Source organism: Physeter macrocephalus, unplaced genomic scaffold (genome assembly GCF_002837175.3).
Source record: "Physeter macrocephalus isolate SW-GA unplaced genomic scaffold, ASM283717v5 random_360, whole genome shotgun sequence".
NCBI lineage: Eukaryota > Metazoa > Chordata > Mammalia > Artiodactyla > Physeteridae > Physeter > Physeter macrocephalus.
In genome coordinates, this window is record NW_021145594.1 from 14,662 (window position 1) to 37,265 (window position 22,604).

Here is a 22,604-nt window from a genome sequence, read left to right on the forward strand (position 1 = left end):
GTAGCCGCGCTGCTGGATACGGATGGGGGTCCGTGGCTGCCGCCACAGGTGCTGGGGGGGCGGCTTCAGGGTGGCCTGGCCATCCCGGGGCCCGGGCAGAGACAGAGATAGGCTCCTCTCTGAGGGGACGGCCGGGGGCTCCATGGCCCCGGCCCCCACCTGCACCCCAGGGGGCCCCGGCCTCTCCAAGCTGCACCCCGTTCAGCTGCGCGCGAGCTGACGCGCCCGGGGCCCCGCAAGTGCCCCTGGCCTCGGTGGGGCCATGGCGCCCCGGGGAGAGACCCGGGGGCGCTACGGGCCGATCGCCCCCGGGCCGGGCGCGGAGGCTTCCTGTCAGCGCCTGGCGCTCTGCTTGATGCGGGGCAGCGCTCTCCGCGCTCGGCGTCCCGCTCGGAGGCAGCCCCGGCTCTCCCGCCCCGTCCCGCCTCTCCCCGCCCCACGCCCGCCGCGGCTGTCAGCGCCGCCCCCCTCCTCCTCCGTCCGGGCCAGTGGGGGGCAGCCACCCGAGGAGGGGGCCCTTCCCGCCCACGCAGAGCCCCGCTCCCGGCTGGGAGGGGGCGCCGGAACTCAGCTCTCTCCAGAGCGCCCTGCCTTAGCCGTGGCGCACACGGCCACGAAGGAGTTAAACGGTTAATCCGATCGTGAAGGAGACACGCGACTGGTTGCCGGTGTGTCAGTCAGTCCGTCCATCATGGTGGGGGCGGAGCCCAGTGCTGGCTTGTCCTCTTCGCTACCCCTGGCCAGGGGGAGCTTGTGGGAAGTGGTCCCGGTAACACGGATGCGGTCCCTGCAGCGGGCGGCGACGGTGCTCGGGGAATCTCCTGTTGGTGGGTCGGAGGACGGTGATGGTGTGTGCCCGGGGCGGGATGTGCGCGCACGTGGCCTCTTCCGAGGGATGTCTGTGTTTTCGGTGTCTGCTCGAAGTGTGTGTGCGCACGTGGTTGGCTGCTGCGGTCTGCCTGTTTACCTGGATTTCGCTGTGCGTGTATCTGCGTGTCTGTGGCTGAAGGAAGTGTGTGCACGTGTGCTGCCTGTTTGGAGGGTGTGTGCCTCTTACAGGGTCTGTTCTGGTGGCCTGGGGTCTGTGCTTGTGTTCCCCCGCGATTGGGTGTGTACTGTGCTGGGTCCGCGCTCGCGGAGCTGTGCACTCGATTCAGCCTCTGTTGTTTGACTGTGGTGTCTGAGGGAGTCCATGTGTGTTGGTGTTTGTGTGTGTGTGTGTGGCCAGCCTGGGGCCACTCTGAGGTGTTACTGGGGTGTGTCCCTTTGGCTCCTGTGTGGCTCCAGGAGGACACCCCGGCTCTGATACCCCGACTGCCCGCCCACCGCTCTGTGTATCGCTGCACCTTCTAAAGCTCTTCTGCAGCAGGTAAACTGAGGCAGGTCCCAGGCAGCCGCGGGACGCATCCCCGTGCCCTTTTCAGGCGAGTAAACAGCCGCGCCTCCTCCCCGCTGCCCCCGCCGGCAGAGCCCCCCTTCCGGCACCTAAATCGGGAGTCGCCGTGACTCACGCTCCCGCCTCCCCCAGCGCCGCACTGAGCGCGAGCGAGCAGAGAGCTAGCGGGATCCGAGCGCCCTCCCTTTCCCCCGCCCCGGCCCGGGCCGAGCCCTGGTGTCTGTGGCTGCGGGGCAAGGGGAGAGCACACACACCAGTGGCCCGCCCCCGGCCGCTGCGCGCTCGGATTAACCAGTTTGGGTGCAAGTACGCGCAACCAGGCCCCGCCCCCGCGCGCCCCCCTCAAGGGCTCCCCCCGGGCAAGCCTTGCCGTCTGCCACCGCCCTCCCTCCGCACTGTTCTTATTGGAAAAAAAAAAAACAACAAAAAAAAAACAAAGCCCGTCTCCAACCGTCACAGCCGCTTTTCTCCCCGCCAGAGGGGGCTCCAGGCGTGGGCGAACGCAGAGCCAGAAACGCCCTCCCAATAGCAGCGGCTGGATGTCCTAGAGGCCAGAACTGTGTCCCCCAACTTCTCTCAGGGACCCTCCCCACAAGTGCATACTCAAAAAGGCTTCTAGGGGATCGGTAAGGGCTGGAAGTCCTCCCCAGATCACTTGAGGGTCTTGGGCTGGACCAAGTTCTTGGCGGGGGGCGGGGGGTTGCTGTTGTCTTGTCAAAGCTCTGGGTGGGGTAACACAGGGTGGGGTTGAGGGTGGGGTCAGGTCACAGCGGGGGCTGCACAAAAAGGAAAGCCCAAGGCAGTGGGGCAGAGCTGGTAGTTGGATCTGCGCCCTAAACCAGGTAGAGGCTAGAGGAATTTTCTTTTTGTTTTTTTTTTTTGGAGGGGGGGTACATTAGACCACTGGAGAGGGGAATGACAGTCACTTCCTCCCCCATTTGGAAATGAACCATTGTACCATGATCCAAGCAGAGACCCTGGAGCCCTCCCATTGAGTAGACAAAGGGGTGGGTGGGGAGATTGAGGCTGCAGAGAACAGTGGCAGCTGACTGGCTTTCAAATTCATCCTTGGGCCAAGATGGGGGTTGAAGTGCCCTTCAAGGACCCCAGATGAGAAAGAGTAAGGAAGTGCAGTGTGAAGCTGAGCTCAGGAGAAAGAAAAATGCCAGTCCAGACCTCCTCCAGGGTCCCACCATCTCCTTTTAAGGCCTTGAAGAAACTGCATCCTCTCAGAAAGGAAAATAGAGGTGCACAGCGGATTGGTGGGAGGCTCACTCCCTAGCCTGGCCCAGCTCTCTGATTATGGGAGCATCGCTGGGGACTGGAGGGTTGAAACCCTTTCCGAAATCCTGCCCCTTGCTGACTCAGGCAGCTGCAAAATGGAAGATGGGGTTCCTAGAGGCTGCAAGAGGTGCCTCTTGCGGGGGCGGGGTTATGTCACAACCTGACCCACCAGGCTCCAGGAGAAGTTTCAGCTGCTTTTGCAAAACACAGGGAGCCAGGAGCCTAGAGCACGGGAAAGGGTTGGTGGCTGGACTTAGCCCAGGTGGCCCTGTTCCTCCACCCCACCTCCCAGCCTGGTCCACCTCCTGCCTACCTGTCAGCTTTGGTGATGGAAATCCGCGGGGGGATCAGCAGTGGCAGCGTGGTGGGCCGTGGTGGCAGAGGGACCCCAGTGTCCAAGGGCTCAGGCTCAGCCCAGCCCAGGCCTGGGCCCGTGGAGAGGCGTCGGCGAGGGCGTCGGAGGGCAGCCCCGAGCATGTTGGCTCGGCCGGGCTCGGGGGTCTCTCGCGGCCTCTGAGGTGTGACAAGGGCGGGATAGGGGTGCAGCCTGGTCAGGCAGCTCTGAGCCCCTCCCTGCAGTAACATCCCTCCCTAACCATCTGAGATAGTGGCCGATGGGGATATAGGCTCCTGTGCCCCTCTCATGTCTTTGCCACTCACTAATCCCTCCCACAGAGGATCCCTTCTCAGCTCTTACATCAGAAGGTTGCCCGTTCTCAGCCATAATTTTTGTGGGACTCCCTTTTTCCCCTCTCTTTTTTTTTTTTTTTTTGTGTGTGTGTGTGTGGGCGCACCACGAGGCATGCCGGATCTTAGTTCCCTGACCAGGGATCGAACCTGTGCCCCCTGCAGTGGAAGCACGGATTCTTAACCACTGGACGGCCAGGGCTCTGGGCCCTCATGCCTGTACTCTGCCCTTCACTGTGAAACCCCTCTAACACATCACCACCCTCCACATCCAGGAAGCCCCCTCTAGGCCTAAACGTCTGTGGCCCCCTCTCCTCATATCTGAGACCCTCAAGGCCTCACCCCCAGCACCCTCCCCTCCACCCTACAATCCTCTCCCTATTTGGAAAGCCCCTTGGAAGACCCTGCCTTCTATCCCTGGGCTGAGGGCCCTTAATTTGGGCAGTAGGAGAATAATGAAGTCAAGGGAGTAAACTGAGGCACAAGGGGACAAGACTCCTTGCTGCCTGGGGGGAAGTGAAGCCAGGCTTAGTGAGCAGTCAGTCTTGGTCTCTAGAGGGCTCCCTACTTCCCCTCGCAGCCCAAGCCCCGCCCCCAGCCAGGGCCCCGCCCCTCTCACCTCGTCACCGGTCCGGGCCACGGACAGGACACTGCGACTCCTCTTCATCCCGCCAGACTAGCGCGCCTTGGGGGCTTCAGGAGCCATGTCGGCCCCGGCCAGCACCTCCTGCAGGACCAGGCCGAAGGCATCCGCCATTAGCTCCCTGGGGCTCCCCCTGCCGGCTGAGCATGGAATCCGCCCCTGCCCCTCGCCAACTGCCTCTCCTGGGGCGTGACGTCAGCAGGTGGCTGACGCCCTGCCTGTCGGTGACGTCGCCCGTCTGTTGCCAGAGCGACAGCTGATGCACGACTGGGCTCTGAACAGCGTCAATGCCTGGATTGGCCACTGGGGGGCCGAGAGCCTCCGGCCCGGGTCGCCCCAACCCCCACCTGTCCTCTTGCGGGGGCTCCTCCAGCCTGGGGATCCCTCAGAGAAGACAGGGAGCTCCCAGAGCCGGCCGCGTGTGGCGCGTGGTCCGAGTCGGGGGCAGGAGGAAGCGTCTTCTCCGAGCTGTTGGGCTTTTATGCCTAAACCCGAAATAGCTCCGATGTGCGGGGGCCGGGCGCAGCGAGACGGCGGCTTGGGCACAGATGGGGGACGCGCAGGCAGAGGCGCGCAGAGACAGACAGGGACGCGTGGAAATAGAAACAGACAGGGACACAGACGCAACTCCCGATTATGAGTGCGCTCTGCTGCCGGCAATCCCTATCTAAAAGCTTGCGGGAGGGGAAGGCTGGCTCGCTGCACCGTCACACCCAGGCGCTGCAAATTATTGCTGTGTGGCCGTAGGTCAGTGACTTAAACTGTCTAAGCCTCAGTTTCACCTCTGTGAAATGGAATGATAATCCTTGCAGGTTCTATACGAGAATGAAATGAGATCAGACCATATTGAATTCTCGAAGAACAGCGTCTGGCACGCAGTAAGTGCTTAATAAATGCTATTACCATCTGAGCCTGTGGGAACCTGTTAGAACCCAAGTCAGATCATGTCCCTCTTCTGCTCAGAGCCCTCCATGGCTTTCACCTCCCTCAGAGGAGACGTCAATGTCCTCAACAAGAGGCTCACACAGTCCTGCTGTCCTCATCTCCTCCCACCCTCCTCCAGGTTCACTCTGCTCCAGCAGAGTGAACAGCCTCTTGGCTGTTTCTGGACACACCAGGCAAACTCTAGCCTCAGGGCTTTTACACTTTCTGTTCCCCCTGCCTGGAACTTTTCCCCCTTAAACATCAGCAGGTCCCTCACATCCTTCAGGTCTTTAATCACATCTCACCTTTTCAGCATTTCTCCTGGTGTTTCTCTCCGCCCCACCCCTGTTTAAAGTTGTTAGCCTCTCAGGATTCTTAAACTTCCTTATCCTGCTCTATTTTTTCACAGCATTTATCACCTCATAACATACTATGTAATTTACTTATTACCTGTATTGTCTGTTTTGTCCCATACTAGAATATCAGCTGCAGGAGGACAAAAATATTTTATCTATTTTATTAATATATCCCCAGTGCCTAGAACTGAATCTGGAACATCATAGGCTCTTAATAATTATTTGTTCAATGTCTAGTTATTGTTTTGAGGACTCAAGAGCATATTAATAATGTTCCTAGAAGGTCTCCTATGGACTAGCTCTTATTTCTTTTTCTTGCATTATAGCTCTAACTAGCACTTCAGTTCAATATGAACTAGTAGAAGTGAATGTAAAAAACGTCCTCTTACCCACATAGTGCTTAGCACCAGGCAAGTCTATGACAGACAGTTGTTGAACAAACGGATGAATGTATAAAGATAGCTTAAAGGTCACCTCCACTTCTCAGCTGGACTGAGCCAGTCCCTGTTCTGGGCTCCCACTGCTGTTTGTTCTGCCCCTATTAAAGCACTCATCATCTGGGGTTGTAATTATTTGTATTCCCCACTAGAGCTCTGTGAGGGCAAGAAATGGTACCCATTCATCATGGTCCCCCACACATAGCCTCAATGAATGCTGAGTGAATAAATGAAGGAATGAGTTAAACATACAGAGAAAGAGGCACCCTCTCCTCTGTATGCAGACAGACACATATGCTCAGACAGGCAGAGAAAGGGCCATGTAGTAAGGACCATGCTTAGGCTCCAGTATTACACTGACAGACATGCATTCAAATCCTGACTGTGCCACTTATTAGCTGTATATTTGGGGGCAAGTTGCCCAGCCTCTCTGAGCTTCAGTTTCCTTATCTGTAAAATGGGGATAATATTCATACCTATCTGAGGAGGTTGTTGTGAGGATGAAATGAAATAATGCATGTAAGGTTCTGAGCACAGTGCCTGGTTCATAGTAGGTGCTCATGAAACAGTAGCCACTATCTTAATAATACTAACAATTATCACTGTTGTTGACTCAGTGGAGCTATGGACATACATGGGAGACAGCTACACATTCACAGAGACCTCAATTCCTCCCGTCCTCCCCCCTCATCCCGCTGGCCTCCTCGCTGTTCCTCAAACACTTCAAGCATATTTAGACCTCAGGGACTTTGCACTTGCTTTTCCCTCCCCTGGAAAATCAGCCTCAGATATCCTGCGCTCCTCCCACCCCCGATCTCCCTGGCTCTGCTTTCATTTTGTTTGTTTTAGACTTACAACATTCTAACAAGATATATAATTTACCTATTTTATTATTGCCTGTCCATTGATTAGGACATGAGGTCAGGATGTTGGTCTGTTTTGTCCCCTGCTGGATCTCCAGGACCTAGGACAATGCTGGTATACGGTAGGTGCTCAACAAATGTCTCTTGAGTGAATGAATAAATCCACTTGACTCCCGCAGCTCCTTCACCTCCTCTACTCAAAGTCACCTCCTTTTAGAGGCCTTCCCTGGCCTGGATGCCTCCCCCCACCCCATCACCCTCTGTTTCTCACTGATCTTTACTTCTGTTCTCAGCACTCATCACCCCTGAGGTATCATATGTTTATGTTTCTGCTTGCCCCCACCCCTTAGTTCCATGAGGGCAGGGGATTTTTTCTGTCTTGTTCTAGGGCCAACTTCATGGACACGTGACCTGAGCAGTCCCACTGGGCTCCATGCTTAGAAGGTTTAATGCACTGCTGTCGTGGTCTTGAAATTCTTAATAATTTTAAACAGGGGTCTTGCATTTTCATCTGGCCCTGGGCTCTGCAGAATTCTTTAGCCGGTCCTGGCTGTATCCTCAGCGCCCAGAACAGCTCATTGTAGGTGCTCAAGGATTTGTGGAATGAAGGAAGGGAGGAGGCCAGGGGAGAGAGGTGGAGACACACATGCCACCACCATCTGGACACCTGTGCACATTTGCAGAAATCATCTCTGGCAGAAACCTGGGCATGGGACACAGGGCCTCAGAAACTGGCCTGAGTGCCCAGGTGGACGGGAGCCGCTAATCCTGCCTTCCCCTCCCCTGCACAGCAGCCGGTTGGCGAGGGGGGTCCAGATGGCAGAGCAGGCACCAGGCTCAGGCTGAGAAGAGGCCTCTTCCCTCATCCGGCTTGTCAGCGTCCCTGGCCTGGCCTGACAGAGGAGCACTGGCTTCACCCAACCTCCACTGCCTTCAGAAGGACAGGGAGATGGGCAGCCAAAGAGGGATGGAAATGACGATGAATACCCTCGTCCACAGCTTGCCCCAGATCATTCAGGCCTGAGGAGGGACGATGGTTACCCACGCTCCATGACCTGGAGCTGGGAAGGACTCTCAGCCCCCCTCCCCAGGGGGCATGCGTGCGCGTGTGTGTGTGTGTGTGTGTGTGCGCGCACGTGCGCATGCACGTGTATGAACGTGAGACTTTGTACACAGCTGTCCACATGCAACTGGACGGGTAGAACTCTCTGGGAGTCTGAGTGTTGTGTAGTTGAGACTAGACCATACATACCTACAGGAGTGTGTGTATGTGACAGAATGACACCATATCAGTCTATGTGGGCGTGAGGCTGGCTGTGTCTCTGTGTGACTCTGAGTATGTGTGTGTGTGGAGGCGGGGAGGGTACATGCATGTGGGTGCAGTGGGAAGTACACTGGTTAGAAATGTGGATTCTGGGTTCAAATCTCTGCATGGCCACCCAGTAGCTATGGGGCCTCAAGCACACAATTAACGTTCTCAGGCTCCAGCCTGTATGTGGTGTTTGTGTGATTACGTTTGTCTGGATCAAAGTGTGTGTGTGTGTGTGTGTGTGTGTGTTTGAAGGGTAATGCAACTCCTTTGGGAGGTCTTCCTGGATACCCAACCCAAAGTAGACCCCTCCATTTTTCTCTCTTGTCACAGGCTATTTCTATCACTGTCCTAATCACAGTTTGTTGTTATATATTTATTCGTTTGTTTATGTTGTTTCTTCTCTGTTTTCTCTACTAAATATCAGCTCCATGGGCATAGGGGGTTTTCTTCTGTTTGCTGTTGTCATGCAACTTTGTGGGGTATCTGTGTGTGTGTCTGTGTGTGTCTCTGTGTGTGTGTGTGTGTGTGTGTGTGTGTGTTTGAAGGGTAATGCAACTCCTTTGGGAGGTCTTCCTGGATACCCAACCCAAAGTAGACCCCTCCATTTTTCTCTCTTGTCACAGGCTATTTCTATCACTGTCCTAATCACAGTTTGTTGTTATATATTTATTCGTTTGTTTATGTTGTTTCTTCTCTGTTTTCTCTACTAAATATCAGCTCCATGGGCATAGGGGGTTTTCTTCTGTTTGCTGTTGTGTCCTGAGCACCTGGCACATAGTAGGCACTGAGTAAATACTTGTTGAATGGATGAATGCAGGGCTGTGTCTGTGTGGTATGGGGAGAGAGATGGGCACTGGCTGGGTGTCCCGGGTTCCTGGAGGGACCTGTGCTCAAGTCTGGTCTCTACTCTCTTCCATTCCCCGCTGTTCAAAACCATTCCTTCAGCCACCCTCACTTGTGTGGGAATGATGACACCCCGTCAGCTCCCTTATTGCCTTTGACGACATCTTTCCCTTTTCTGGGTCTTAGGGACTCACTCGCCTCATCCGTAAAATAGGAGAAAGGATGGACTGGTTCATGATAAGCCTCCTACCTGATCTAAAGTGTTATGAAAATAGTCTTAATCTAATCCCCTCTTTAACTCATTCAACATTTACTGAGCACCTATTGTGTACCAGCCACTCTTCTAGACCTGGCCCTCCCCTCATGGAGCTGAAAGAGAATGAGGAAGGCAGATACAAACCGTAAATCTCATTTAATCTTGAACATCTTTCCCTGCAGTCACTCTCTATGCCTCATGAAATTTTAGTCTTCACAGTCTGAAATCACCGTGGATATTTCTCTGTTCACACACTGATCTTGCTCCCTCACCAGTGTCCAGGGTCAGCAGAGCAGGGACCCAGCTGGTCTTGTTGGTTGCTGTAGCCTGACAGCCTGGTCACAGTGTCCTGCACACAGTAGGCTCTTGGGAAATATGTGTGAAATGAGCTGTAAAATAAATGATGGCGTAATGGCAGACTCGCCTGAATGATCTCCCCGAATCCTGGGTGTGTCATTACCCACTTTGCAGACGAGGAAACTGAGGCTCAGGAAGGCAAAGCCGTTTGCCCAGTCCCACAGCCGCAGCTAAGCAGTGTGTGGCTATGGGATGCAGCAGAGGAAGCTTGGCAGCCTAGAGGAGCATTCCCAGCCCCCCACCCCCACCCACAGGTACAAGACGCCCAGCAGGGTGCGCTGATGGGGGGAGGGCGGTTGGGAGTCCGAGGGACTGTGCAAAGCAACTCAGGGGTCTCTGTCTCAGTCCCCTGGGCTGGAGATGCTGTGTTGTCAGGAGATCAGTAAATGCTTGGCGCTGATCGGGGAGCTTCCGGCGCCCTGTCCCCAATTCTGGGAGCTGGGGCTCCTGGGACCCTATTTCCCTGGGGCCAGGCAGCTCCGGTCTCCGAAGCCAGGTAGAGACCCCCGCGCCTACCCGGGAATCCGGCATCCGGGGTCCTCCCTACACACCCTCAGTCTGGAGGCCAGCCTGAAGCCCTCAAAGGGCGTACAGGGGGCCCCTGACTTTCTTGGGGGGCGAGGGAAGTCCCCCCCCATCCAGACCCCCTCCCTCCCGGCGCCTGGTCCCCCTCCCCACCGCAGCTTGTGGTCCAAAGCTTACCTTGCAGGGGGGCTGGGCAGGGGATGCCCCGCCCTCTCCGGCCTGAGGGGAGGGAGGGGACGGGGGTGTCCAGACCCTTTGTTTGCTGGTGTGTGTGTGTGTGTGTGTGTGTGTGTGTGTGTGTGTGTGTGTGTGTGAGAGAGAGAGAGAGAGAGAGAGAGAGAGAGAGAGAGGGAGGGGAGGAGAGAGAGAGAGAGAGAGAGAGAGACGGACTGAGAGAGAGAGAGACTGTGAGAGAGAGACTGTGAGAGAGATCCCGCCGAGGTGTGGGTCCTTGCGCGTGCCCGGGACTTGACTGCCGCTGTGATGCTGGACTGCCGGGGCTGGAGGGGGAGGAGGAGGAGAGGGGGACTCCCCCGCCCCCGCCCGCCTACTCGCGGGTTTGAATGGAGCGCGAGGGGGAGGGGCGGCAGCAGGCGGGCACTTTTGTCCGGATGGCCCCTCCCCTTCCGTGGGCAGGGGAATCCCCCACATCCCCACCCTTTTAGAGACCTTTACTCCAGTCGCTCCAGCCCCTCCCTCCAACGCCCGCTCTGGGGGAGTCTGGAAGAGGCTCCCTTCACCAGAGTGGTTGATGCTCCTCCCGTCCACCCCGTCCCCCCAGCTCCCTTTAATCTGAGATAATCCTTGCCCTAGGCTGCAACGAAGCCTTTTATCCCGGTGTCACAGCGTGGATAGGGATGTATAAAAATGTGTGGCTGGGGTCGCCCAAGCTTAGTGTACTGGAGTCCTTAGCGCCCGGGACGAGGAAGGGGGCAGGAGCTGCGAGCAGTCCTAGAGTACATCAACGGGTCAAGACCCCCCGCCGTGCTCACTGCCAAGATCACCCCCACCCCCACCCCCACCCGGCGCGAGGCCAAGAGCAGGGGCCGCTAGTTAGACACTAGCGACACCCAGCGGCTGCACGGGGCGACGCAGTGGACAGGCTCCCGAGGCCTGTTAGTGTGGTCCGGGTGATTCCACAGGGGGCGTGTATGCGCGAATCCCCGCTAAAGAGGCAGAACATGCGGACGCGAGGGTTAGGCTGTGGTCCGAGCTGGGGAAACACCAGCCCTTAAGGCAGGGCTACATCGCCCCCACCTCCAACTCCTCAAGGGCAGGGCCATATCCTTCCTTCACTTAGACCCTCCCAGGGCAGGGCCCTGTACCCCTCGGACTGGGAATGTCCTTTCCTATCAGGCACAAAGTTAAGTTCCTCTTCACAAGGTGCGGGAGCGAGGCCTTCTCGCCGAGGCCCGGCCCCAGCAGTGGGCTCCGGCTGACGTCACTGCGGCGTGGCTAAGGGGACAATCCTCTCCCTCATTCTCGCCAACTGCCCCCCTCGCGGCCGCCGTAAACGCCCACCGTGGGGCAGCGGGAGATAAGGGGAGCTCGAGGATGGAGAATCCACCCGTATACCCCTAGGAGGTGCCTAGCGGAGGCCCCGAGCCCGATGGGGTGAGGTCTCGGCGAAGACTCCCGGGAGCCGGAACACGTGCGCAGGGGTCTTTAAGATCTCGGTCGCCAGTGCCGCTGCTGCGGTTACTAGGGATGTGACGTCACGCGCGGGCGGGGGCGTCCGCGCCCGGGCGGAAACGGAAGGGGCGGGGCTCTGCGGGCAGAGTCTGTGTACTGCTGCCGCCGTAGCCGCAGCGGCCGCTGCCGTCGCCGCCGCCGCTGCTGCTGCTGCTGCTGCTGCTGCTGCTGCCAGAGCCGGAGCGGGCTGGGCCGCGGAGGCAAGATGGTGGACTACAGCGTCTGGGACCACATCGAGGTGTCTGACGATGAAGACGAGACGCACCCCAACATCGACACAGCCAGCCTCTTCCGCTGGCGGCACCAGGTAGAGCGCGCGCGCCCAGCGCCTTCCCCCACTCCCGGGACTCCGCTTCAGAGCTCTGACCCCTGATACTGCCGTGGGCCCAGCCATTGACACCTGGGTTTCCCACCCTACAGTCTGGACTTTCAGGATCGCCCGGGGTCCTTTGGTTCAACTCCGGGGCAACAGAACTGCCGAGACCCTTGAGTTACTTGCCCGCGATCCCGGGCCCTCCCCCCTCCCCCTCCCCCTTCCCCCCTCCCCCTTCCCCTTCCAGTTTCTTCTTGGAACTCCCAGTTGACCCCTAGGGCGCCTTCTTCACAGTTTAGACTACCAAGACAAGCTTTGGACGTGCCCCCCCAATCCATTTGGGACCTTCCACTTACACCCAGAATTCTACCTCGGAATCTGCACCCTGAACATTTTCGGGTACCCACTTTTGATCTTGGATGTCCCACTGGCCCCTCCCAACCCCTAGAGTTCCCAATACTTTAAGTCTAGTCTGTGACCTGCCTTTCGGAATCTTGACGGTGATTCCCATTTAGATCTAGAGGTTCTGCTCCTCTCAGTAGAGCAAGGAATTCTGTCCTCCCCTGAGATTTCTGTTCCTGGCCTGGGACTCCAACCCACACCCAGGACCCCTTCTCTAGAACGTAGACCGGTGCCCCACCAGGGCCCTCAGTCCCATCTAGGACTGGAATTTTGAAACCTGATTCCCTTTCAGACTGAACCACCAGCTCCACCCTGATGGAACCTCCAATTCCGGCCGCTCTCCTTCAGCCTCATGTACTGTAGACCCAATTTCCCATTGCATCAGGAAACCCTACCCACGTGGCGTCCTGCCCAGCCAGAGCCCCTGCCCCTACTTGGTACTGCAGGCCCAGTCACCGCCCACCCGCAAGACAGGCTTCCTGTAGGAACCTCCGCCAGCATTGGAATGCCTCATTCAAACCCAAGTCCAGGACCTAAACCCACCCCAGCTTCCTTCTGACCCCAGTTTGGTCTGCTGTTCTCAGACACCCACACTGACCCTGCTTTTACCAGGAACCCTCCCAGTCTGATTCCAAATTCCCTGCCCCTTCTTTTATTTATTTTCCCCCAAATCCAGACCCCAGAATCCCAAGTCTGTGTGTTCTCTCACCCCTCTCCCTGACCAGCAGCACTCTCAGGCCAACAGAATGGCTCTCATGAGACCTAATGTTCTAATCTCCTGCTCCACCAAATCAGAGCTCCTGCACCCACATTCCTATGCTTGTTATACTCTCAAACTGAGGGCATATATCTCTCAGAATCTTCCAGTTAGGAATTCCTCACTCGACCTTCCCATATATCAGCTCCCAGTCGTTTATCTAGAAGCTTCTGGAAGGGCCCTTCCCCATCCTGCCAAGACCCAGCATTAGTCCCTACATCTGGTTCCCAGTCCCAGTTCCAACCCATTCCTTAAGCAGCAGCCTCCTGGGTAGTGTACCTGCCAGGTGGGCCCCTGGAGTGTAAGGAGAAAGTTCTAGCACTTCTCTTTCTTGCCATGTGTAACATTTTATTATGAAATATTGAATATCTCTGCAAGCTCTCAAGGCGATTCTTGGGAACACCTATTTCTGTCACATAGTTAATCTATATCACCGTGGGGAGGACGGTTTTGTCCTGCTGAGTTGGGAGGCCGATGCCCCCTCTCCTGCAGCATTCTCCTCCCTTCTCCCTCTTGGCACAAAACCTTTTCCTGGCCTGCCGCTGGGAGCCCCAGTGCTGGAGTGGAGACGGGGAGCCTGGTGTCTCCAGCATCCGGTTCAGTGGCCACCAAGCCTGGGTTCTCATCCCAGCCCTGCCACAGGGCCATTGCTGCTTTAGGGGGAGTGAGACCCCACCTCCCTGAGACCGTCGTAAGGACAACATGAAATGAGATCTGAAAAGAACTTGGCTCAGGGCCTGGGAGGGAGTAAGCAGGACCAGAGGGGAAAGGGAGATTAGAGAAAAGGTAGCCTGGTGTGCTTCTGAGCACAGGCCTACCCACCCAGGTTCAGATGCTGGCTCCTGCTGAATCACTGACCTGCTGCATTGCCCCCAGTGAGTTTTGATCTCTGTGCCTCAATTTCTCCAGCTGGGGATCTTATTAGTATCTACCTCATAGGGTTGTTGTGAGGGTTGCCTTATGTATTTAATGTGTGTAATGCTCTCAGGACAGCACCTGGCATGTAATAAACTGTGTAGAAACTTTAGCCATTATCATTATTATTACTCATGTAATTCACGCTCATGGTAAAAAAAATAATCCAAAGGTTCCAGAAGGGGACCAGCGAGTCTTCCCGGCTCCAGCTCCCTGGCTCCCTGGCTCCCTTGCCCAGAAACAGCCACCAGTACTAGTTTCTTGTGGCTCCTCCCAGTGAGCTGTGTGGCATCCAGGTTCTGTGCGCTTCGGGTCCCCTGTCTTTAAGGAGGGCAGTGCTACCTGTGGCCCCTTCTCGCTGCCGAGGCTTCTGCCGTGCCCAGCCTGCTACAGCCTCTCCCGGAGGCGTAAAGCTCAGGCCAGGCAGGCTGCCACCCCCAGCAGCTCCAGGAGGCCTTTATTTAGCTTTGGCCTCCCTGGCGGCTGCTCAAAGGATGCCGGGAAGATTTTGATGGCCGTCCAGCAGAAACCAGCAGTGTGGTAGATTCCTGCTGCCACCCAAGGCCAGCTGTAATGCCAACCATAACCCTCATAAGGCAGCAGGAAGGCTCCAGGTGACACAGGCCCATCATGGAAAAAGAGAAGTGGCAGAGGCCGCAAGGTGTCCTCCGCAAGGCGAGGGCCTTATCCGAGTGGGAAAAGTGAGGCTCAGTGTTGGCCTTGTCGGTCCTATGGGGCGTTAGAGAAGGATTCAGGTCTCCCGATTTTCACCCGCCGTCTTCCTGGCCCTGTGCTAGAACCTGGAGATACGGCCTCTAGTAAAACACAGAAGCAAGTTAGCAGACCATTCTGGTGGCCGTGGCCGTGGCCATGACGACGGTGATGACAGTTGAGGACACGTATACTGAGTGCTGTGTTGCAAGCAGTTTCCTGGGAGTAGCTCATTTAGTCCTCACAACAACCCTGTGAGGCCCCATTTCATAGAGGGGGACACCAAGGCAGGGAGAGATATGAGACTTGGCCAAGGTCACATCACCAGTAAGTGGTGGAGCTGGGCTGCTCTGATGATGCAGTAACAACTGCTCTCAGTTACCAGTTATAAGCCTTTACTGGATATCGAGCTAAGTACTTGAAGTACATTTTCTTGTTTGAGCCCCAGTATAGTCCCCAGAGAGACAGATTGTCCCCTTGGACAGACAGTAACGACAGCAGCCAACGTGGGAATGGTGCTGACTGAGCACCCAACACGGCTCTGGACTGTCTACTTTTATAACCTTTTTTGCTTTTCCCAGTGCAACCTTGTGAGGTCAGCACTGTTGTCTGCATCTGACAGATGAGGAAACTGAAGTTAGGGGACTGGCCCAGGGACACCCGGCCATTACATGGTGGCTGTGAGATATGACCCCAGGTCTGGTGCCCCAAGGCCTTCCACTAGCATCTCATCACGTCATCTGATCATAGAGGGGCCTTTGGGGCTCAGTGACTCTGGGGGTCGGGCACTTGGGGAAGGCTCTGTCGAAGCTGAGACTTGGGGACAAAGCAGATGGAGTAAGGGGAAGAGAGTTCCAGGTGGGAGGGACAGCATGTGCAGAGGCTAAGAGTCAGGAGAGAGCTGGTCCATTCAGGGCTAACATCAACCACAGGGGCCGGCATCGGCCTGGGACCCAGCCCCCCAGGGAGCCTTGGCCATCTGGCCAGCGTGGGGCAGGGGTGTGGGGTCCCCTCTGAACCCAGACACTCCAGTTTGAGGTAGCAGGGAGGGCTTGGGTCAGACAGGTACATTTCAAAGGCTCCTGTGGCAGCTTCCGAGCCTGGATTGGGGCGACAGCGATGGAAGATGGTGGCACCTCTCAGGGTTCAGTCATTGGCTCTGGGTTGAGCAGGCACTGCTGGGAGCCAAGCAGGGTTGGAGAGTGACAGGGCCCAGTGATCTGATAGGGGTCAGGATGGGGGGCTGAGGAGATGCGGTGCGGTGGAAGAGGAGGTCTGAGGAGCGGCGTCTAGGGTGGCGGGGGACAGGAGGCTGGTGGGCACTAGGCTGCGCTCAGGAGGGCATGCTGGCCTGGAGACAGAGCTGAGCGGGCCTCTGCAGATCCAGGTGCTGCACTCGGGGTGGAGCAAATTGTAGAAACAACTGGAAATGAAAAGTGTCAGGGGAGTTTCCTGGTAGCCTAGTGGTTAGGATTCTAGGCTTTCACTGCCGTGCCCCGGGTTCAATCCCTGGTCGAGGAACTGTGATGCCACAAGCCACGCAGCATGGCCAAAAAAAAAAAAATAGTGTCAGGATTTGGTGGCAGAGAGGGAGGGACAGGGCTCACAACAGGCCTCAGCTTGGGACGGGAGGCGGGGGCAGGCTCTTTGCTGAGGGAGGACACAGCAGTAAAACAGGTCTGGGGGGCTCCGATGGGGAGTTCAGTTTTGGGCACAGAATTTGAGGTGCCTGTGGGACACCCAAGCAGCGGTGGCTTGAGGGGCGTGGTTGGCACAGGAGGGTGCCCGAGTGTTACTGAGGGTGGCTCCAGGGAGGAGGGGGAACCTGAGACCCTGGGGAGGGGTGAGGCCTCTATCCAGCATCTTATTACTTTATTACATCCAATAAGGCTTTCCTGAGTCCGTACTGTGTGTCAGGCCCAGTTCCTGGCTCTGGAGGCACAACAGTGAACAGATCCCCACCTTCGTGGAGCCAGTATCCTTGGAGGAGGACAGTGCCCGAAACATGATAAATAATTGTCACAGGCTGTTGTCAGGTGACAAGTGCTGAGGAGGAAGATCAAGCAGAGCAGAGTAGGGGGAGGTTGAGACCTTCAGCCGGGTAGTCAAGGAAGGCCTCATCTGTAAGGGACTTTTTTTTTTTTTTTGCCACACTGCGCAGCTTGTGGGGTCTTAGTTCCCCAGCCAGGGATTGAACCACGGCCCTTGGCAGTGAAAGCACGAAGTCTTAACCACTGGACCACTAGGGAATTCCCTGGGACATTTGAAGATGATAAGGGGGACATTTGAAGATGATAAGGGGGGACTTCCCTGGTGGTCCAGTGGTTAAGACTCTACACTCCCAATTCACCGGGCACAGGTTCAACCCCTGATCAGGGAACCGCGATCTCGCATGCTGTAGGGTGCAGCCAATAAATGAATATATTTTTTAAAAAAAGAAGATAATAAGGATGCCGGGGTGGGGAGTATCTGGGGAGAGAACATTCCAGGCCAAGGGAACAGCCAGTGCAAAGGCCCTGAGGTTTGAAGTGGGTTCAAGAAAAGGTGAGGCAGCCAGCGTGGCTGGAGGGAGGGGGTGAGCAGGAAGAGGTGAGGCCATGGAGGGCACGGGACAGATTGCGCACGGCCCTGTGGGTCACAGGGAGGACTTAGGTTTTTGCTCCAAGTGAGGTGGGAGCCGTAGAGGGTTCTGAGCAGAAGAGGGACCCGCCCTGGCTCAGGTGCACCTGTAGGGGCGAGAGCGGGAGCTGGGAGTCCGGCCCACGGAGGTTGGTGCTGACATTCTCTGGGGTCATCCCAGGTGCAGCTGTTGGGGTCCGGGGGCTGGGGCTGGGGTCAAGGGACAAGCCGTTCCGCAGAGTGATGGGCCGTGCCTGTCCCACAGGCCCGGGTGGAGCGCATGGAGCAGTTCCAGAAAGAGAAGGAGGAGCTGGACAGGGGCTGTCGCGAGTGCAAGCGCAAGGTGGCCGAGTGCCAGCGGAAGCTGAAGGAGCTGGAGGCGGCCGACGGCGAGGGCAGCAAGGCCGAGCTGGAGCGGCTGCAGGCCGAGGCACAGCAGCTGCGCAGGGAGGAGCGGGGCTGGGAGCAGAAGCTAGAGGAGATGCGCAGGAAGGAGAAGAGCATGCCCTGGAACGTGGACACGCTCAGCAAGGACGGCTTCAGCAAGGTGTGCGAGGGCCGGGCGTGCCCGGCAGACGGCGGCAGGTGTGGCGGAGGGGACTGCCCAGGTCCAGGGGCGGGTGGATGGGGGTGGCGGGTGAGGGGATCACGTGTGGGGGCCCAGGCAGGTGAGGCACCCCACCGGTACCCCCCCTCTGATCTGCCCGAAGGCCCTAGTCCGAGGCCACACCTGCCACGCCCACGCTCCCGCCACACTGATGTTCATGGCACCGTCACCACCTCCACCCTGGATGGGATGGGCGCTGCGGCCGCGGCCCACCCGGCCACGCTTGAGGCGCTCCACAGCCTCGCCCCAGCCCGCTCCCCTTCTCACCCCACCACAGAGCATGGTCAATACCAAGCCTGAGCAGGCGGAGGAGGAGTCGGAGGAGGTGAGGGAACAGAAACACAAAACCTTCGTGGAGAAGTATGAGAAACAGATCAAGCACTTCGGTGAGTTGGGCCCAGGTGGGGGCCCGGTGGGCAGTGCACGTGACAAGGGGCTGGCCTCCGCCTCCAGGGCCCTTCCAACACCTTGCCAACACCTTCTCGCAGGCATGCTCCGCCGCTGGGACGACAGCCAGAAGTACCTGTCGGACAACGTCCACCTGGTGTGCGAGGAGACCGCCAACTACCTGGTCATCTGGTGCATTGACCTAGAGGTGGAGGAGGTATGTGGAGCCCGCCCCCGGGGCTGGGGAAAGGCTCTGCCCTGAGTCTGCCACTTGGTGACGCCGTGCTTATTTTCCCTTGGCAGAAATGTGCGTTGATGGAGCAGGTGGCCCACCAGACCATCGTCATGCAGTTTATCCTGGAGCTGGCCAAGAGTCTGAAGGTGGACCCCCGTGCCTGCTTCCGGCAGTTCTTCACCAAGATCAAGGTAGGGAGGGGCCGGAGCGGCCAGGGCAGAGTGGAGGGTGGTCCTCCTCAGGGAACCAGCCTGCGGTTCACTGGGGGAGACAGACACGGGTTTACTCGGACTCAAGCCCCTGTGATCAGTCCTCTCCTCAGTCAGGAGAGGGCTGGGCCATGGAGGAGCTGACAGCTGGTCGGCTCCTGGGCAGATTTGGAAAGCCGAGCTGGCACGATGTGCTGAAAGTCCTAACCTGGGGTGAGGGCCAGAGTCGAGGATGCCTGTGGGTTTCTTACCTGAGCACCTGAAGAGCAGAGCTACCCCTGCTGAGCTGGGGGAGATGCAGGACAGACTAAGGGGTGTGATCTGGAGCTCCGGGGTGGCTGTGTTGCATTTGAGGTGCCTGCTAAACTCCACAGGAGGACCTGGAGGAGGTGGGTGTCACGAGTCTGAAGTTCAGGGGGATGTGCAGGCAGGTGGTCGTGAGCACAGAGGTGTCAAGTCGAGTTCAGAGGAGGCAGAGGAGACTAGATGGAGCAGAGGAGAGCCCTGAGGCCCAGATGTGGGGAGCCCTGGGGCATCTCTGAGGACCTGCAGTGGGACGGTCTTGGGTCCCCCAGTTCAGTCCTGTGCACGCCCCTGCCCCCCGCAGACTGCTGACCGTCAGTACATGGAGGGCTTCAACGACGAGCTGGAGGCCTTCAAAGACCGCGTGCGGGGCCGGGCCAAGCTGCGCATCGAGAAGGCCATGAAGGAGTATGAGGAGGAGGAGCGCAAGAAACGGCTCGGCCCCGGCGGCCTGGACCCCGTCGAGGTCTACGAGTCCCTCCCTGAGGTGCGGCTCCCTGGGCCCTGGCGGGCAGCAGGCAGGCAGCCAGTGGGGTCCCCAGGGTCCCTGGGACCCAGGCCCTGACCCCGCCCCGCTGCACCCACAGGAACTCCAGAAATGCTTTGACGTGAAGGATGTGCAGATGCTCCAAGATGCCATCAGCAAGATGGACCCCACCGTGAGTAACTGCGCCCAAGCCCACCTGGGCGAGCGATGTGTCTCCCCTGCCCCCTCCAGCTCTGCTGCCCACATCATTGGTAGAAGTGTCCCTCCTGGGCTTCTCAAAGGCACAAGGAACGTTTTGTCACTGTGTGGCCAGCACACGAGGCAGCTAGGCTTTGTGCCACCTGCTCACTTACATTTATTGAGCACCTACTGTGTGCCCAGTATCCAGATTGAGTGTCCCTGTCCCTGTGGGCTGTTTATGAGCACACCAGCTGACCCCACCTTTGCCAGCAGCTCAGGGTGGCCCAAGGAGGGGGTCTCTTTCCAGCCCCAGTTACCTCATCAAACCACTTTCTCTCGAAATTAACTCACAAAATCCATGGAGAGGGCTGAGCACGTAGTTGGTGCTGGTAAAAACATCAGCTGTTTGGGGCAGTAACCGCGCTGGTAGATAAATACTTTGAGTCTTGATAGACCTCAGTTTGACCCCATTCCTGCTGCCTGTCTCACTGGTTGGCCACACTGCTTTCCTCATCTGTAAAATGAGTCTAGTCGGAAGACCTGGCCCAGGGTTTCTAGACGCTTCTGTGGGAATGAACATCTAGACCAAGGGTCTTCCGCCTATGGCTTGCAGGCTCATTGCCTGTCTCTACGTAAAACTTGATTGGAATGCAGCAGCCAGGCTGGTTCATTTTCATCTTGTCCGTGGCTGATGTTGTGCTACAACCATGAAGTTGAGGAATGATGGGTTGAGCGGTTTTGACAGAGACCATAGGGCCCGCAAACCAAAAATATTTACTGTCTGGCCCTTTACAAAAGAGTTTGCTGACCCTTGTTCTAGACTACACTGTTTAAACTTGAATTAAAGTTAAGTAAGATTTAAAGTTCCCCTGCACCAGCCACATTTGAAGTACTCGGTAGCCCCACGTGGCTGGTGGCTCCCACATTGTACGGCACAGATTACAGGCCATTTCCATCATTGCGGGCAGTTCTTTTGTAAAGCTGTCATCTAGAAAGAGTAGGAAGCAGGCTTGAGGATGTGCAGGGGACAGGCGGGCCACCAGAAGGTCCAACCTACACTTCTCCCTGCAGGACGCGAAGCACCACATGCAGCGCTGCATCGACTCCGGCCTCTGGGTCCCCAACTCCAAGTCCAGTGAGGCCAAAGAAGAGGAGGAGGCGGGTCCCGGGGACCCCTTGCTGGAAGCCTCCAATCCGGGCGACGAGAAAGACGTCAGCGCCTGACCCACCTCAGCTGTTGCCCGACTGCCTGCAGGCCCCTGTGTGCCCCTTTTCAGAAAACAAAAATAGACACCATCTCCCCAGCTCCCGGCTTCCTCCACTTTTGCTGCTCCCGCACCTAGCCCAGAGGGGCTTCCCACCCCCCTCCACCGACCCCACTCCCCGAGCGCTCATCCAAGTCTGCTTTGAGTCAAGGGGCTTCACTGCCTGCAGCTCCCCCACTTCAGCATTATGCCAAAGGCTCGGGGCTCCAGGGAGGGGTAGAGGTTGCCAGGCTGGTCCACGGGGTATGGGTGGGGTCCCCAGCCGAGGGCCCTGTCCCAGTCACTGTGGGCTCCGTTTTCACTGTTCATCTGCTGTTGAGTCTTCTATATAGTAAACAGCAATTATCTTCCAATAAAGGATTTCAGATGCTCCGCGAGACCTCAGGAGGGCTGGCACAGCTCTGCTCTTGCGGGGTGGGAGGGAACCCTGGTGAGTGTTGGCGGCTGGGCCTGAGATGCCCCCAGCTTTGCCCTGCAGCAAACAGGCAATGTCCTCCATCCTCACTCCAGGCTCTCCAGGAATGTGTCGTTCCGCCACCTGGAACACTTCCTCAGGACACCTTTGTGTCGGAGTTCTCGCTTCCCCCCCGCCCTGAAGCCTTGGGCTTATCTCATCCCTCTGAGACCCCCACCGCCGTCCGTCCAGGAGCATCATCTTGCACCGTGTCTCGCCTTCCACGTGGCCAGCTCTGCCTCCAGAACAAATCTTGAGTCTGTCCACTGCCCTTCGTCCTCCACCCTGGTTCAGGTCCCTATCACCTCTGGCCTGCATGCCCACTCCAGCCTCTTCCTTGTCTCCCCTGCCCTCACTGGACCCCAACAGGCAGCCCCCAGTGGGCACCTGTGAACACCTGAGTCAGGGCACATCCCTCAGAGCAGAAGCCTAAGACCTCCCTGCAGTTCACCAGGCCCTGCACCATCTGCCTGGTCACCTCCCTGCCCTCGTCTCATGTCCTCCCCTTGTCATCAACTCGCTCCTTGCTGATCCTTAAGCACTTTCAAGTTTTTCTATCAGCGTGACCTTGGGCAAATTCCTCAGCCTCAGTGTCCCCCTCTGTACAGTGAGAGTAACGTTCATGCCTTCCTCCCAGGGTTGCGATGAGGAGTAGGTGAGATAATGTACAGGCAAGCATGGCGCCTGGTACTCAGATGCTCAAAATCTGGGCCTCGGCACATGCCTGTCCCTCTGCTTGAACACCCTTCCCTTTAAAAAAGTAATCTTTTTAAAGCAGTCTTCCTTTAAAAGGTAATGGAATATTCGGGCCACAGGAAAGGCTTAAAGAATACTATAATAAACAAGGACACGTCAGCTTTTAAGACATGAAATACCAAGGAGCCAGTGAAGCCCGCTGCCCACGTCTTCTGGGGGACACCACCCCCTGGCAGCTGCTTCTCACTCCAATCAGAGCTCTGCCACCTCCTCCCAGAGGTCCTCCTTGACCCGCCTTTTGAGTCACCCGTCACGTCTGGCCACGCAGCTTCTTCACCTGCCTGGCTTTGCTGATGTGTGTATTGCTGTCTCCTTTATGCTGTGAGCACCACCACGGCACAAACTGGGTCTTTCTTGGTCCTAAAATATTCCCAAGCGCCCTGAAGGGGTCCTGGCCCAGTAAATGCCTTTGTGTCCAAGCTGATCACC

The 22,604-nt window shown here is 57.2% G+C and overlaps 1 protein-coding gene across 1 annotated transcript; it reads left to right on the forward strand.

Moving 5' to 3' along the window:
• Nucleotides 1-11,661: 11,661 nt before the first annotated feature.
• Nucleotides 11,662-21,335, forward strand: CDC37 (cell division cycle 37, HSP90 cochaperone). The gene is made up of 8 exons (XM_007107251.4): nucleotides 11,662-11,882; nucleotides 17,558-17,839; nucleotides 18,177-18,285; nucleotides 18,388-18,503; nucleotides 18,590-18,712; nucleotides 19,338-19,520; nucleotides 19,621-19,692; nucleotides 20,772-21,335. The coding sequence occupies exons 1-8, from the start codon at nucleotides 11,781-11,783 to the stop codon at nucleotides 20,922-20,924; spliced, it is 1,140 nt and encodes a 379-aa protein (XP_007107313.1). The 5' UTR covers nucleotides 11,662-11,780; the 3' UTR covers nucleotides 20,925-21,335.
• The last annotated feature ends 1,269 nt before the right edge of the window (nucleotides 21,336-22,604 follow it).